Source organism: Brachionichthys hirsutus, unplaced genomic scaffold (genome assembly GCF_040956055.1).
Source record: "Brachionichthys hirsutus isolate HB-005 unplaced genomic scaffold, CSIRO-AGI_Bhir_v1 contig_1332, whole genome shotgun sequence".
Taxonomy (NCBI): Eukaryota; Metazoa; Chordata; class Actinopteri; order Lophiiformes; family Brachionichthyidae; genus Brachionichthys; species Brachionichthys hirsutus.
Window position 1 is genome coordinate 26,647 of NW_027180618.1, and position 14,190 is coordinate 40,836.

Sequence of the window (14,190 nt, forward strand, 5' to 3'; positions counted from 1 at the left end):
TACCCCCTACATTTTTTGAAAATTACATCAAACGGCATCCAGAACTTTACGAATTATCTTGCTAACAGACGGACAGACAGACAAATAAACACCGGCAAGCACATAACCTCCTCGGCGGAGGTAATAATCAGTTCAGACCCACAGATGATTGACATTTCCTATCCTCCGCGAGAAGCTCTGCTGTACCGGTACTATACAGAAATGAATGGCCAAAAAAACATGAGCACTTCCCAACAGGGTGTTGAATTATGGATTGCAGAAGTATAACTAACAGATTCAAGTCTCTTTTACTTGGTGATATGATTGACAGTATCTGACTGCGCCACAATAAATTCAACCTACACACTCTCACGCCTTTGTGCAAGTCATCACACAATAAATGTAACGCTCTTTCAAATTGTTTCCCACCATTCCCCTTGTCCCGCTGCCATAAATTTAGTCGGCTGAGTCAGTGTTTTCTTCGTGGAGAATAACGACACATTAAAATGGAAGGACAGCAAGCAGAGCCAACAAACTGTCATTAATAGACAAGAGCAGTTTACCTGAAAGGAAAACGTTTCACACAAGAGGTGTGGATTAACGCTTGTGGAATTTGGATAATCGCTTGGCTGGCTATAATGAGGAGTTTGAGAATACTGCTGTCAAATCTGAATCAAAAAGGGGTTCCGGTGGAGAAACACAGTCTGAGGCAGACAGAGGGGGGAGAGTGAGGGATAAACAGACCACAGGAAAGCGGGAAACAACCCAACGCAAGATCGCTGCTGTGCTGTGAACGTGTGAATGGAATGGGACCCTCATCACCTTAAGAGTGTGTGTGTATGTGTGTGTGTGCTCTCAGTAGCCAAGCAGAAATGATGACCCCAGGATTTCTTGGGCCCAAAAGCGCTATCAGGCATCTTTTATCAACTACAAACTGGTAGCTGGTCGAGTGTCTGCGTGAGAGCTCAAACAGCGCATGCGATCAAAACGTGTACCGTAATTAAAAGTCAGCGTGTCAATGTTTCCCCTCCCGCTCTGTTTACCGCCTGCTATCTCTTCCATCCCGGCTTTCTACCATGTAAATACGCCTGTTTTTAATCTATAGCCAGTCATGCAGATAGGTAAAAACTCATTTCATTACCTAGACAGGAGGAGGAGGACTACATCAGGAGCTACGACTGGCTAGTCATTTATCATTTTTGGATGCCAAAGGTAAAGACTATGTTTTGTGAATATGTAGAAGGGAGAGGAGGTATCTCAGGCTTTATCAGCAAAGATCTAAAGGAAGCGCTTCTTTATCCCAGAGGATGCTAGAGTTTCTCTAAAATGTGTAACTGAGTGAGAAACTCATAACCACTTTGTTTGTTTGTAATCACACCAAGCGTTTTATATTATTTTTTATTATATATATACACATACAGTATATATATTATATATTGTAGTTTTTATATTGTCTTTATAGAAATAATCGTCTTCCACTTTTTCTGGAAACGGAGGTGCCTCATTTCCAGAAATATATTCAGCCTTTCAAACTCAATTCCCACCAAAAAGAACAATTTTAATGAAATAAAGGAAATGATTTTAAACATGGACGCTTAATTCTCCAGGATCCAGTTATGGCGATAGCCGTCATTGTGATATTGCAGAAATCAGGTCCAATATAAGTGTTATTGGTTTCCAGAAGAATAAGTTGCAGTAAAGTCAGAATGATGTGTTGTTATAATCTGATAACAGAATAATTGCAACATAAAGATGGATATTATTTTTTTACTTGTCACATAACGGATTTGAACCGTTTCATCTACTGAGTGAGGCTTAATACTTCAGATCACATTAGGGATGCACAAAACAGAATGTAATGATTTCACAACAGTTACTCAAATACATTGTGGGAGTCAGAACTTTTAATTGGCCAACTGCAGCAGCTGCTGTGATTAAATTACAGCAGACAAACCTGCTGATAAACGCATCATGGTTGAACGCTTGCCAGTGGAAATGACTGGATGGATTTAAGTGATTTCTTTCTTCTAGGTTGGCGAGTGACTCAGGACCGAGTCCAGCTGTGCTGCACATCTTTTGTTGAAATAATTTGAAAAGTGAAAGCAAGAAAGTATTAACTTGCAATCATCTCAAAAAGTAGTCTAAACAAACTCAAAACTTTAAACAGTATAGTGTTTTGCTCAGCAGTGGTAATTGCTTAACCCCCCCTCCCTCCCTTTATATAACCTAATCTACTTTGTGTGTTTCTTTGGAGGGTGAAGCAAAAATATAGAATTATTTCAGCAACATCCTCATGAATGATTAAAGTTATTTGAAGACTTTCTTAAGTCTTCCTCGGTCATAGTTATTCCCGCTGGGACCGCTCGGGCTATAAATGTAAGCACTCATGGCAGCGGGTTAGATGGGAGCTTCACAAAAACTGCATACAAATATGCATGACCTCATCCATGCACACACACACACACACACACACACACACACACACACACACACACAGGCTGACTTACGAAGACACTCTCCAGTAACAGTGTTGAGGAAATGCCCATCTTGGCAATTCGTCCTGCAGTAACCGCTATGTAGGGAGGCCAGGGGAGGGCAGGAGGTGCAGTCAGCCTGGGAGGAGCCACTGCAAGTCTGGCAGGATGGGTGGCACGCTGGGCGATGGATGGATGGGGAGGACGAGACAAAGTAATGATACAGGAAAAATTGGTCAAAACCAAGTGACAAATTATCATTTTAAGCGGTGAAGAGCGAAATAAGATGAAAGTATAGGAGTAGAGTGGAAGGAAAGGAGGAAAGGAGCAAGACAACTTTTCAGGGCTGCCCAAATATTAATAACCATTTCTAATCCAAGTTGCTGCTGCAAAAAATAGGTGGCTCATTTTTCTGTCTACACCTGAAAACATATACTGATGCTACAAGTCCATGGTGGCTCAACTGAGTCAGGGAGCATGCTATTAATCCAGGCCATGATTTACAGCCACTCATTAAAGCAATTCATTTCAATTTAATGGAGATATAACTGAAGACTAAATTTTATTAGCTCGTATAAAAGTCAACTACCACACTTCATAAAGGACACAAGTCCAAGTAAAGAAAGAGTAATGTTGCATCCCAATGGGACATGTAGGTAGAGTTCATCATTCCTCTGCACGAGTGTATCTGCGTCGGTCACTCTCACTCAAGCAAATTGTGGACATAATAATGTGATATTTATCATAGTAACCTCCAACAAGGCGAGGCAGAGGTTAAGTCTGTCTGTCTGTCTGTCCGTCCATCTGTTAGCAAGATAAAAGATAATAAAAAAGTTCTGGACGGACATTAATGAAAGAGTCGGGGAATTTCTGATCCAAAATGGAGTCAGTAAAAAAAAATTACATTTAACATTGAAAACTCCCTTTACGGATTAAAAACTCAGTTACAAATACACAGCAACTCCGATTCACTTTTACTTTTCATGGTTGGTGTGTAAAGATATACCAAGAACAATTTATAGCCTTTTGGTGATGATCCAGATCACCATGTGGACGGTGTAAATCCAGTTAGCAGGGGAATGAGCTGCTCGGAGGAGGTCTGCGCTCTCTATTTTTTATTTTTCTTGACACATAATAATTTATTTATTTGAGAGAGTGGGATGAGGAGTCTCTCTCTCTCTCTCTCTCTCTTTTATCGGCAGTACCGTGTAGCAGCTGATGAAGCCTACAACACAGAGAGTCTGTGTGGCTGCAGACTGAAAAGTCTGGAAGCTAAAAAGCTTAAATTGAAGCATGCATTATTCATGTGAATAAAGCGTGTTACAAAACGTCATTTATCTGAGAGGAGCCTCACACAGAGCGTTAGAAAAGAGTTCATTCTTACAATGTTTTTGTAACAGCCTTTTCTTTTCAGTGTTACATCAAGCAAGTTGTCCGAGTGCTGATAAAGATGCGCTCACCTTGGCACTGGTCTTCCTGACTGAAGAAGCCTTGCGGGCAGCTGGGGACACAGCGGTCCTGGTACAGGTCGGATGGGGAGGGACAGGATGTACAGTTGTCTGCAGATGTCCCACTACAGAGCCAGCAGGAGGGGTGACACTCTGAAGAGGGCACAGAACAATTTTTATGCATAAAAAAAAAAACATTAAGCCGTGAGCAGACAGAGGATGCTCACCAGCTGCGTCCCCTCTCACCTTTCCTACTACTGAAATAAGTAGAATGAAATGAAAGCTCGAGTGCACCAGCATAGAACCTTTTAGAGAGGACATTCTCTGAATCTCGAGGAAAAAGGTTATTTTTTTGAGGGGGATCTCTCAGAAACGCTACTGTAGTCAACTGAGAGGTTGTTTTCTTGCATACAATACTAACACTAATACATCTACATTGAATACAAGAATCTCCGTATTGCTATAAAGCTATGTATCTAAAGCAGGTGCAATCTATTTATATCTACACCTGAACTGCAGCCAATTTTAACTGCTATTTGAATCTTTTTTTAACTGGCAGCCACTCTGCTGCATCTTGTCTGTCCCCTGTTGGAGTTTTTAATCTGAATGTCAGAGCTTTTTCTAAGTGCTGTCAGTGAGGAGCATAGTAGCGCTCGGATGAGGCCGACGGCGAGCTTTCACGAATCAGAAGTTACGCATTAACACCAGAGTCAGTGCCAGCTCGGAGAGGCAGAGCCAAAAGGGACAAAAGCCAGCAAAGGCATCTGAAATATGCTTTACTGCTTAGCTGGGACTATTTGGCATCACATAATACTACAGATGGATACCTTAATATCTGAGGGGGGTTTTGATGCTGGAAGGATGGTTAACGTTATGCAAGATAATGCGGCTTCAAATGGTTGGAAGGGTGCTTAACTGAATGGAGTTAAACAGGCATAAGAAAACGAAACACCTGATTTAGTGGCTGTTCTATCCGTCTCATTTCAGGGCTCCTATTGCACATTTAACCAGTAATAAATTCAAAAGGTTTGGCAGTAGCTGCAACATTCCTGTGCTTGCTGTTCTTTTTTTTCCCACACTTGGATTCAGATGCATACAACAACACTGTCCATGGATTATTTACCCTTCCCCTAGATGCCCCGCCAGACTTCACTGCACATCACCGCTGGCCTGAAACAGGTTTTTTTGTGCAACCTTTGATGTCTGCTTTGGCAGCATAGAAACAAATACTTGTGAGGCGCCATCAGCTTTGGCACCTGAGCCGAGGCCACGGAATGGTTAGCATCTGACGCTGGCGGTGGGAAACAAAAAAGACCATCGCTGACTGGCGAGTGTTTGCAATCTGAGCAAGCGTACACACCACACCTTCATTTCAAGGTGGGTGGGTGCATGCCACACAGGCTTCCTGTCATACTGGAGAGAATAAGAACAATAGGCGAACTCTCTTTGTTTTATATCTAATTTGTTGTGAGGCGGAAAGTGCATATTGATTCCAGTAATACACGAATTCATGTGCGTGCAGGCATTTTCATCAACCGTCGTTTGGTGCACGCGCTCAGAGAATCGGATTCATTACTTTGTTTCGTGCTGATAGGGTCATAATTTAAGGTGGACGCGGTCGATGAGATTGTGAGTGAGTTGGAGTGGGTGAGTGCTCCTTGATGCCTTCCACAAATGATCCTTCTGGTACAATGCAGGGTCGATCGTTACTTTAGCTACACAGCAGGAAAAGAAGAAGTCTTTGGCTCATCCGTCATTCACATTGGTCTTGGTGGGCTACTGCATGCTAACTACGCTGGGACATCCCCCAGTCGCAGGAAGCAAAAAGGTGAAGAGGTCACCTTTACCAGCGGCTTCAACTGCCAGGGTCATTCGTTTGTCATGCAAAGGAGCGGTTGCACTCTGCCACCCTGAAGTCAAACCACACCTCTTCTGCTAGTCTCATTCTTCAGTATAGACAGTAAGTGCCCAAAGTTTGGAACTAAATTAATGATGGGGCAGCATCTCATGTCAGAGGCTTCCCTTTGGCTCAGCAACACTGAGCAACGACGCCTTGTGCCCTTTCAACGGGCACGACCCGCGACCCGGACGAAGTGGGTAAGAAGAATGAATGAACGAACGAATCATGCAATGATCTCTTATGTCCATCATTGATATTTTAATGAAGAATAACAAATAATCATTTGCAATGGAGCTAGAAATAAAAATAAATAAAATGTATGAAATTCTGAATAGAAGGTGGAATTATGAATTTTAATGCGTGACAAAACCATCCTACACAGTCTGTGTGTTTATAATTGCATAATCCAACCTTGATTGCCCCTGCATGACTTATGCATCGGTTTGTCGATCCTTACTCCCCCATACGCTAAACAACCAACAACCACAACATCTCTACCCCCCCCCCCCCCCCCGGTATGAGAGCCCCACCCGTCTATCGAGCAGCATTAGGGCTCCCACGCACCGACTCTCTGTGAGCAGGAAGGCTGCTGACTGGAGCAGAGAGGGATTTACAGCCTGGAATTTGCCCTGACACATCAGGCAGCTTGTCGGCTCCAGCCCACTCGAATCCGAGCGTCTCCTGACCTACGTCCTCCTCCTGCTTTAGGACAGCAGCTGCCGAGTGGTTTTCTGCACACACATTTACACAATAGACTCCATTGTTCCCAGCCACACACCTGAACCCACTGACTCGCTACTGAGGGAACACGCTTGTTGCTCAGACAAGAGTGAAGAGAGCATTTATAAATAGAGGCTTAAAGTCACGTCATTTATCGAGTTGATCCTCGGCTAATCGTGTTGAATCTTACTTATGAGGCGCAGAGTGAAGGAAACGAGACAAGTGTTTCACTCAATAGCTGAGAGTAGAAGTTATGCTGAGACAAGCAGCTCTGTGTAACAAACTAGTGTTAAGTGTGAAGAGAAGCTGCCATGTTCAGGGGCTTTAACTGCCCTCCTCTCTCCATATACAAATAATGAAGTCAGTCCTGAAAGTGGAGAATGGAAAGAAACACAAATACAGAGAGTGAACGAAGAGATGAACACCAGACAATGATTAAATCATATAGTCTTCTTCTTCATCATCCTCCTCCTCCTCCTCCTCCTCCTCCATTCAAAGCCTCCCTCTTCCCAGCCACCCCCTCCAGGAAGCGAAGGCCTTCCATAGCCAAGAGACACAATCCTTCCAGGATGTCCCGTGTCCACCCCTGGGTCTCCTCCCACTACAACAATATCACATTGCCTAGTGAGGTCGCCTTAATTAACCCAAGCCGGATTATCAACTCAATGTGCTCTGCTCAAACTGCGATAGCCAGAGTTGTGTTTGTTTAGAGATGAAGAGTTGTGTGTCTGCAGCGGCGGTAGACCTGATCTGGCGCTGTATCGGCTCAGAGCTGGTCCAACATACAGCCAGAGATAAGTGGATGTTCGATACAAACACCACCCGTTTGATTGGTAATTCTCTCTTTGGGGTGATTAAGGAGAATCAATACTGCTAATGACTTTTCAATTTAGATAAAGTAAAGAAAGAATTCCCTAGTGCATGGGTCAATATGAGCTTAAAAATAAACTGTTGTTTAAAACATGCTATTACACAAATAGCTTCAGGCTATAGATTCTTAAAGTGAAGCAACTCAAGACGCCTCGATCGCTGCTTGGATGAAATTGCTCTCGAGTGATACAAAACAACTTCTATTTTCTGTCAGGCCGTGGTCATCAATTTTATATTTACTGCTATAAGAAGCACACATTAATAAAAAACTTTTTTTTTTAAACAGATGGTAATTTGCGACACATAAAACAAACTTACTCACTTTCTTCAATAATAAAGTAAAAACTACAAACAGAAGCCGTAAATTATAACAATTCAAAGCTTAAGGAATCCAGGGGCAAACAGGAACATTTAACAGCATTCCGTATTGGAGCAGCCTGTAAATAACATGATCTTTGGGTAATGTGAACAAACACATCCATTAACATGACTTGTCTTCAGACACTTGATACCCTCACACAGTGCATCAGTCATTTCTCTCTCTGGAAGCTCTGCAGTGGATGCACATTCTGATGTGTCACCCGAACATGCAGATGTGTCTGTCAACTCTATGAATGGGAGGTTCCTCAACAAGTACTGATATATTTACACCTCAAATCTATAGTCTATACCGCTCTGTTGTAACAAGAACAAAGGTTTTTCTTCAGCTCTAACAATGTATTATTGTAAATGTTAGTTTGAGTCAAATTAAGTTTGAGTGGATCATTCATTCATTTTCCAACCGCTTATTCCGTCGCGTGCCAAGCTGGAGCCAATCCCAGCAGTCAACGGGCGAGAGACGGGGTACACCCTGGACAAGCCGCCAGTTCTTCGCAGGACCCCACACAGACGGCCCATCATTCACACACACACTCACACCTATGAGACAGATTTGTTGTTGTAAACCAGACTCACATTAATGTCTTTTCATATTTACTAAGTGAAATCCTCAAGAACTACTTTAGCAAGAAGAGCATTTTAAAGCCGCTGTTGGGCAGCATAAGCTTTATATCATTTCAGAGATAGCAGCAGCTGCAACAGATGAAGCATAAGCTGAGAGGAAAGTAGCGTGGAACAAAACACCAGCATTAATGATTTGGATGTATTTGTGGAGCAGACTGCAGGTAAAAAAAAAAAAAAAAAAAAAACACCAATCACTGATTGCAGTCTGTTCGGCATTAAGACTGCGCCGGACTGAGAGGAGACGGCTGCATAGAAACAAATGGCATTCCAAACAACCTCCCAACACTATGCCTGAATGGTGGTTTTCTTAAGCAATGTGCCTCCATTTCCACGACAGGGAGGAACACTTGGACTAAATCTGTCTTGTATGTTTAGTTTGACTTGTGCCTGGCTGAGACAAGCCTCTCACTGCCTGATCTGTTCATCCTGCACCAGGATCAGCAGTTAGAAACGGCAACTACGCAACATTTGATGAACATTGGCAACGGCTAAATTCAGCATGCTTACAATTTTGATGAGTAAAGAAGCTCTTTAGTCTTTAGAGTCCAAATAGAGCTTCTCAACATAATCTTCGAAAGCCTAAAATGCCCCCTAATGTCAAACAAAGCAACAAATATATTTTCGAATAATTGATTAATAAATTATTGTTCATGGATCTTCTGTCAATAATTATTTCAAAATTAGTATTCTCAAATTAAGCCACCAACTTTTTTTTTGCATTTTGCATTTTGCTTTGTCTTGGATTTTCCTTTGCGCTCATAATGAAATCTGATTGGATTTAATAATAAAATGCATTCACGCTGATCTCTAATAAAACACGACGTGGCTGATGATGATTGACTCCCTATCTATCTCATAAACTTGTTGACAACCATGAACACCAGCAGCACACGCCCTTGTGTGCCTGATCCCTTCACCACTCAGCCATTGGTGACCCTAGTTTTCTTGCACCTACTGTACTTAACCTGTCTCTCTGACATGATTAATTATGGATACTATGAATATCCGGATGGCAAACTCAGAACCGCTAGAAGCTGAGCGTGGCATGATGCCACAGCCCAATTGATGCACTAATGCAAGTATACTCACATATTGTATACTTCCACTGATCATCAGATTGTCCAGCATGGTCAGTGGCATAAAACCCTCAGCCACAGTAAAGCTTGTCTCCTTGTGTTTTCTCCTCAAGCTATCCAGTTGCTCTTCTGACTCCAGTGACCCCGATTACGTCACAAAGAATCTCCCACAATAAATTCACTTAAAAAAAATAGAAACAATGTGTGTCTCTGCATCTGGGTCCAAGATAAACAATAGTCCTGAATATACCGTCCAAACCGAAGAAAATCAAACCAAAAACCTCACAGACTCACCTCTGCATGTCTGCATGTGATCCAGGAAGCTGTGTGCGGGGCATCCAGCCATGCAGACGCCATGCTGGAGGTGACTAGCCTGCAGTAGGAGGACTTCCTCAGGTTTGAGGCAGTGAAGGCAGTCTGAGGCCAAGGGTCCCTCACAGGAACGGCAGGAGGGATGACAATCTAAATGAAGGAGCGATGAGAGGTCAGCAGGGCATATAACAATAGGGAGAAGTTCTAAAGAACATTTGCAGGGATGTATAATTAAAAGAAATGTAGATTGAGGTGTAAATCTTACTTTGGCAGGTGTTGTCTTGGGAGTAGAGCCCCTCCCCACAGGCCTCCACACACTGACCTTGGTGGAGGAGCAGTCCGTCTGGACACAAGCTGCACTGAGACACAGCGGGGCCCCAACAGGAGGAGCAGGAGACGTGGCAGGCTGACGACGACAGAAGAACAAAGACTCACACTGGAATTGTGTCTCCTTTTTTCTCTTCCACATCCTTTTATTTAAAGAGCACTATGGGGTTGAAGTAGAGCAGCCGAGTGCGAGTTGTATACCACATGATTTATGGTCCTTAATAAACAAAGGAGGATCTTGCCTTACATAAATATGTGCTTGAGCAAAGTGTTATATCAAAAGGTTCCCATAGACGCAACAATATTTTTATAACATTTGACGAAGACAGCTTGTGAAGATAAAGATATATTTTGCATATCTTAACTGTAGGATTATTTAAAATTGTTTGTGTAACCAAATGAATGGATTTAAGAACGTTTCACATAATATTCACTTCAATTATTTTACAACATCACTTTAACTATAATGAAAATTCTTTTTCATCAGCCTACCTCTACATCTGCTGTGCGTGTCCAGGTAATGCTGTGGTGGACAATGAGAAATACATTTCCCATGATGCAACGCAGTCCCCGGGAGACAGCTTGTGCACTTTGGATTGTCGGGGAAACAGGAGGCGCAGGATGACTCACAGGCTGTCAATACGCAACATGTGAAGTCAGTGTCTTTCTTTCTTCCTGATAAAATTTATTTCACCATCTAAAAAAGTCTGTGTTTTGCCATTTGACTTTTGACATGCACACAGGTCCAGACAGAACTTTGCCTTTATATATATACACAGATGGTAAAAACAGTTATCCCTTCAGCATGCTGGAGGGGACAAAAAAGGAATCCCATCAAATCAAATGTAACCCAGGAAGCCCTGAAGGGGGAGATCCAGAAGTTAAAACCGCTTCAGCTCGTGCTGAGATGTTAATCAAACTTGCACGTTCGAATGGATTTGACCTTTTCTCATAAAGTTCTCAAGGTTTGGACATTTAAATCTAAAAGAGTGTGTCAACTCTTTCTAACCCCTGCAGGTGGCTTTAACTGAAGAAAGAGCTTAGCTATGTGCTGCTATAATAAGTTAACTGTTGCCCTGAGGGAGGCCTATTCTTTCTCCTCTTCATCTCACCACTCAAAAATAGAAACTATCCATATTCATACAGGATCTCTTTATTCAAAGTGTCTCTGCATCCTCATTAGTGCAAGAAATAACTGCTAATTATTGGAGGGGTTTTTTTTCCAATTGTTTGCTAACTCTTGCTTCTGCTGACTTATCACTTTGAAACAATGTAGAGTGAATTCTGGTGAAAGGCTCCGCAGCAACAAACCTTCACCGCCGCCAATAATAAAACCTGTTCATTTATATTGCACTGGCACATTACCAGTGCAATATAAATGAACAGGAAACAGAGGTAATCTATCTTGATTGTTTGTCAGTTTTTGCTGATTATTCTAATTGGTCGCGGGCCAAGCTGGAGCCTATTTCAGCAGTCAATGGGCGAGAGGCGGGGTACACCCTGGACAAGCCGCCAGTTCATCGCAGGGCAACACAGAGACATACAACCAGCCACACACACACACACCTACGGACAATTTAGCGTCACCAATCCACCTAAGCTGCATGTTGTTGGTGGCGGGAGGAAGCCGGAGAACCCGGAGAGAACCCATGCAGACACGGGGAGAACATGCATACTCCTCACAGAAAGGCCACAAGTCGGATTCGAACCCGCAACCTTCTTGCTGTGATGCAACAGCGCTTACCACTGCACCTTCTTCACTTTAAAGAAAGTAAAGAAAGCTTATTTAGAAGAATTATGCAGATAAATATCATACATTGATGTAAGATTTTTGAGAATTCTGAAGTATGGAAAATGAATCATTGATGTAATCAATTCAGCTCACGCACTGCTTCAACAAAGTAAGTCAATTAAAAATTAAAAACCTTACGTGAGTGTGAGTTGGGTCTTTGTTGAGGGCTTTTAAATGAGCTTTTGTCAAGGTAAAGAGTGGAAGCAAACATTAAATAGAAAAACATGCTGTATCCAGCTGCTGTTTTCGTGTCAGCTTTACCGTAGCAGTGGCCCTGTTGATTGTAGAAACCCGATCCACAGTCAGGAACACATTCTCCGTCTTTAAGCAGAGCAGCCGGGTCTGAACACGTCACACAGTCCTGGCGGCCTGGCCCACGACACTCTGAGCACGACTCATGGCAGCCTGGAGGGAAAAAAACAATCAATTTGTTGTATTTTTCTAGGGTTTTTCCTGTGTACATGTTTATAACCTGAATAATGCAGCCTCAAAAGGACCCACTGATTCTATTAAAGTGGTAACAGAACCACTAACAAAAAGGACTGGCCCTAAATAAAAAGAATTAAAACCGGGAGCCACTGGAAGAGTTGTGTATGTGTGTGTGTGTGTGTGTGTGTGTGTGTGTGCAGTAAAGTGGTCTGTTTGAGTGGGTCTGTGAGAGAGAGAGAATGAAACCAGAGAGAGAGAGCATCATAGGCTAATTATTTTGTTTTAGATCTCTCTCTCACACACACACACACTACTACTTCAGTACCAACTGCTATGATTACACATGATTTCCCAGCGGTCCAGAGACTAAAGCCAGATGCCAGAGCATCGACGAAGAAACGATAACCAAATCCAAGTTGTAGGAAAAAGGAGTGCTGTGGAAACTACAGCTCCAACAAAAATCGCTTTGGCAGCGATAACACTGTTTATTTCACACCAGATTTTTGATGTGCAATCACAAGCTGGTGCTGTTGTGTTGCAAAATGTTTGCATGAATTAAAAAACCTTTTAAGAGGGTGCCCAAAAAGAATTGGCACTCAATCCTCAAAGATGTTCCCATGCTCATCAAAAGAGAGCTTACGGGTCCTTCAAATGTTAATTTAACGTCTCAAAAAATAATCGTGATCCTTGATTAAAATAAAAGAACCTGAAATATTTTTTTTCTATGCAGGTCTCATAAAGATGGAAAAGGGAAAATATATTAAAAGACGTTATGTGACTTCTGATGCCACCTTCACGCCGATTCAATATGTCTGATTGTAAACAACTGCTTACAACTAAATTTTAAAGTGACCCATAAACCACATCTGCATTTAAACTGGTTCATATCAAGATGTGGTAATAAATAAAACAACCTCCTTCTCAGGACACTAAGTCATTTTAGCACCAACCTTCAACATGTCTGATGGTTTCCTTTAAATCTCTTCAGGACTGTAATTTAATTTTAATTTTAGATTTTAAATATTCTCCCAAAGATTTTTGACACATACTACGCATCCTCTGAGACCAAAGTTAACGTGTAACAGTAACAACTAGACACGAGGTGAAAACAGAGGTAAAGACGAAATAAGGAAGAGAAGGGAATTCAGACAAAATAAGAGGTGAGAAAAAACACCACATGAAGGTGCAGGGATATTCACCCCGGGGAGAATTGAAATGAATTCAGGAAACTGATTAGAATCTCACTCAATCAATGGCACAAACCAAAGGAACCAAATGTGTTCTCTCAAACGTTGTTGGAAAGCAGCGTGAAATACACCGTCTTATCCCTCCTGGTCTTTGATGCAGACGTAATAACATTCATGCATTCCCACAGCATCCTTGACTTGAAACACCTACTATGAAAATGATGCACAAATTACACAAGCACACAACACAGTCCTCATCACTTCCAGCAGTTATGTAATTTGATCCAAATTGATTACATTTAATTTCTTTAATTTCTCATTTTTTGTTTTACTCTCCTTAGTGAAAATTAGATGTGGAAACAAATCCTAGTTGAGGCCTTTAATAAAGGGTGCAGTCAGCTTCACAAGCCTCTTAGGAAATGTTGGAGGTTTCCACAGATAATGTTTTCACATTTGATTCAAACGCCAACAAATTTGGTACCTAAAAGTATTTAAAAAGAGTTGCTCTTTTAAGATGCTGAGAATGCAACAAAAGCATTTGCTGTGAAAGCTAAAACTTCAAAATGTAAATGCCGTAAATGTAGATGATAGAATAGAATAGAATAGAAATAGAATAGAAAGCCTTTATTGTCATTGCATAGCGGATATACAACGAGATTAGGAGCGCTGCTCCA

At 42.0% G+C, this 14,190-nt stretch overlaps 1 protein-coding gene across 1 annotated transcript in view; it reads right to left on the bottom strand.

Moving 5' to 3' along the window:
- Positions 1-14,190, bottom strand: part of LOC137916190 (extracellular matrix organizing protein FRAS1-like) — a gene marked incomplete at both ends in the record, with an annotated part of 63,570 nt that overhangs the window by 25,973 nt on the left and 23,407 nt on the right. Inside the window, 6 exons of the mRNA XM_068759269.1 lie at positions 2,487-2,633; positions 3,914-4,054; positions 9,764-9,931; positions 10,047-10,187; positions 10,601-10,741; positions 12,162-12,305. Coding sequence (XP_068615370.1) covers positions 2,487-2,633; positions 3,914-4,054; positions 9,764-9,931; positions 10,047-10,187; positions 10,601-10,741; positions 12,162-12,305 — 882 coding nt within the window. The remainder of the gene's footprint in view (positions 1-2,486; positions 2,634-3,913; positions 4,055-9,763; positions 9,932-10,046; positions 10,188-10,600; positions 10,742-12,161; positions 12,306-14,190) is intronic.